Here is a 1,506-nt window from a genome sequence, read left to right as displayed (position 1 = left end):
AGGTCCCTTCCAACTCTTCACATTCTGTGACATTCTGTGATGGCTTCCTCATCAAAGCAAGGGGAAAGGACCAGATGCCTCCCAACCAGCTATATAAATACATATACATATGTGTATATGTGTATGTGTATGTATGTATATGTGTGAAAATACATATATGTATGTATGTGCTGTGTGTTGCTGTCCTCACAGGTGCCCAGTCATGGCAGGAGGCCTGTTCTCCATCGACAAGAAGTACTTCTTTGAGCTGGGAGCCTACGACCCTGGGCTGGACGTCTGGGGAGGTGAAAACATGGAGATTTCCTTCAAGGTACATCGCTTTGGGGGTTTGGTTTCTCCTCTGCTTGCACAAAGCAGCCAACATCTGCCCGTGTTTCTCGTCATAGACTGCGTTGGGTTGGGAGGGACCTTTAAAGGTCGTCCAGTCCAACCCCTGTGGTAAGCAGGGACATCTTTAACTGGGTCAAGTATTTGATTGAGCTAAGTGGCAGCGCTGCTTCTTCACTGCTAGCTCTGTTCCGTTATTCCTGTGCGTTTTGGGCAGTGATAGTGTGGTATTTTGCCATTTGTGCTACCACCATTCAAATAGAATCAGAGAATAATCCCAGGTTGGAATGGACCATAGGGATCATCCGGTCCAGCCTCTTGAGGTGAAAGTAGAGTTGAAATGAGATGAGTCAGCACCCTGTCAAGCTGACTCTTAAAATTGATCAATGTAGGGGAATTCACCACTTCCCCAGGAGATTGCTCCAGTTTCTAATGGATAGATTGTTCCAGTGTCTGTTCTGTCTGTTATTTCTGTCACAGCAGCCTCTGTTTCGCAGGTCTGGATGTGCGGGGGAGAGATCGAGATCGTGCCGTGCTCCCGGGTCGGGCACATCTTCAGGAACGACAACCCCTACCCCTTCCCGAAGGACCGGGTGAGGACGGTGGAGAGGAACCTGGCGCGGGTGGCCGAGGTGTGGCTGGACGAGTACAAGGAGCTGTTCTACGGCCACGCGTACCACCTGCTCCGGAGGGGCCTGGACCTGGGCGACCTGGCCCCGCAGATGCAGCTGCGCAGGAGGCTGCGCTGCAAAAGCTTCCGCTGGTACCTGGAGAACGTCTACCCCGACCTGGAGGCTCCCCTGGTCAAAGCCGGCGGGCTGGTACGTACCCGAGGGCTTATTCTTCATTTAAACATGTGTTTGTTGCTGGCCAAGACCTTGGTAGCATCCCAGTCTCTGAGCAGGTAGCATTTTTGAAGTTATAAAACGTGACAGTGGTCTGGATTCCCCAGTGTTTTTATAAGTCACAATTCCAAGAGATAATTTCCCATTAAGGAGCCAGTTTGGTGTTCAGACACCTGATGAGCGCCCGTGCAGCCGTCATCGCCATGGGATGCATCGCCAGGGCAGGAGGTCCAGCATTCTCTCACCCTGCACAGCTTTTTGGCCATGGTCGGAGAGGAAAACTCGGTTTTCGGGGCAGGCAGGAGATGCTGCAGGCAGGGAGGGGGAGGAGGGG

General features: G+C 52.3%; 1 protein-coding gene across 1 annotated transcript in view; it reads left to right on the top strand.

The window, feature by feature from the left end:
• Positions 1–192: 192 nt before the first annotated feature.
• Positions 193–1,506, top strand: part of GALNT5 (polypeptide N-acetylgalactosaminyltransferase 5) — a gene marked incomplete at its 5' end in the record, with an annotated part of 5,698 nt that continues 4,384 nt past the window's right edge. The window contains 2 exons of the mRNA XM_010194008.1: positions 193–310; positions 825–1,148. Coding sequence (XP_010192310.1) covers positions 193–310; positions 825–1,148 — 442 coding nt within the window. The remainder of the gene's footprint in view (positions 311–824; positions 1,149–1,506) is intronic.

Source organism: Mesitornis unicolor, unplaced genomic scaffold (assembly GCF_000695765.1).
Source record: "Mesitornis unicolor isolate BGI_N332 unplaced genomic scaffold, ASM69576v1 scaffold28011, whole genome shotgun sequence".
Taxonomy (NCBI): Eukaryota; Metazoa; Chordata; class Aves; order Mesitornithiformes; family Mesitornithidae; genus Mesitornis; species Mesitornis unicolor.
This window is presented reverse-complemented; position numbering and strand designations above follow the sequence as displayed.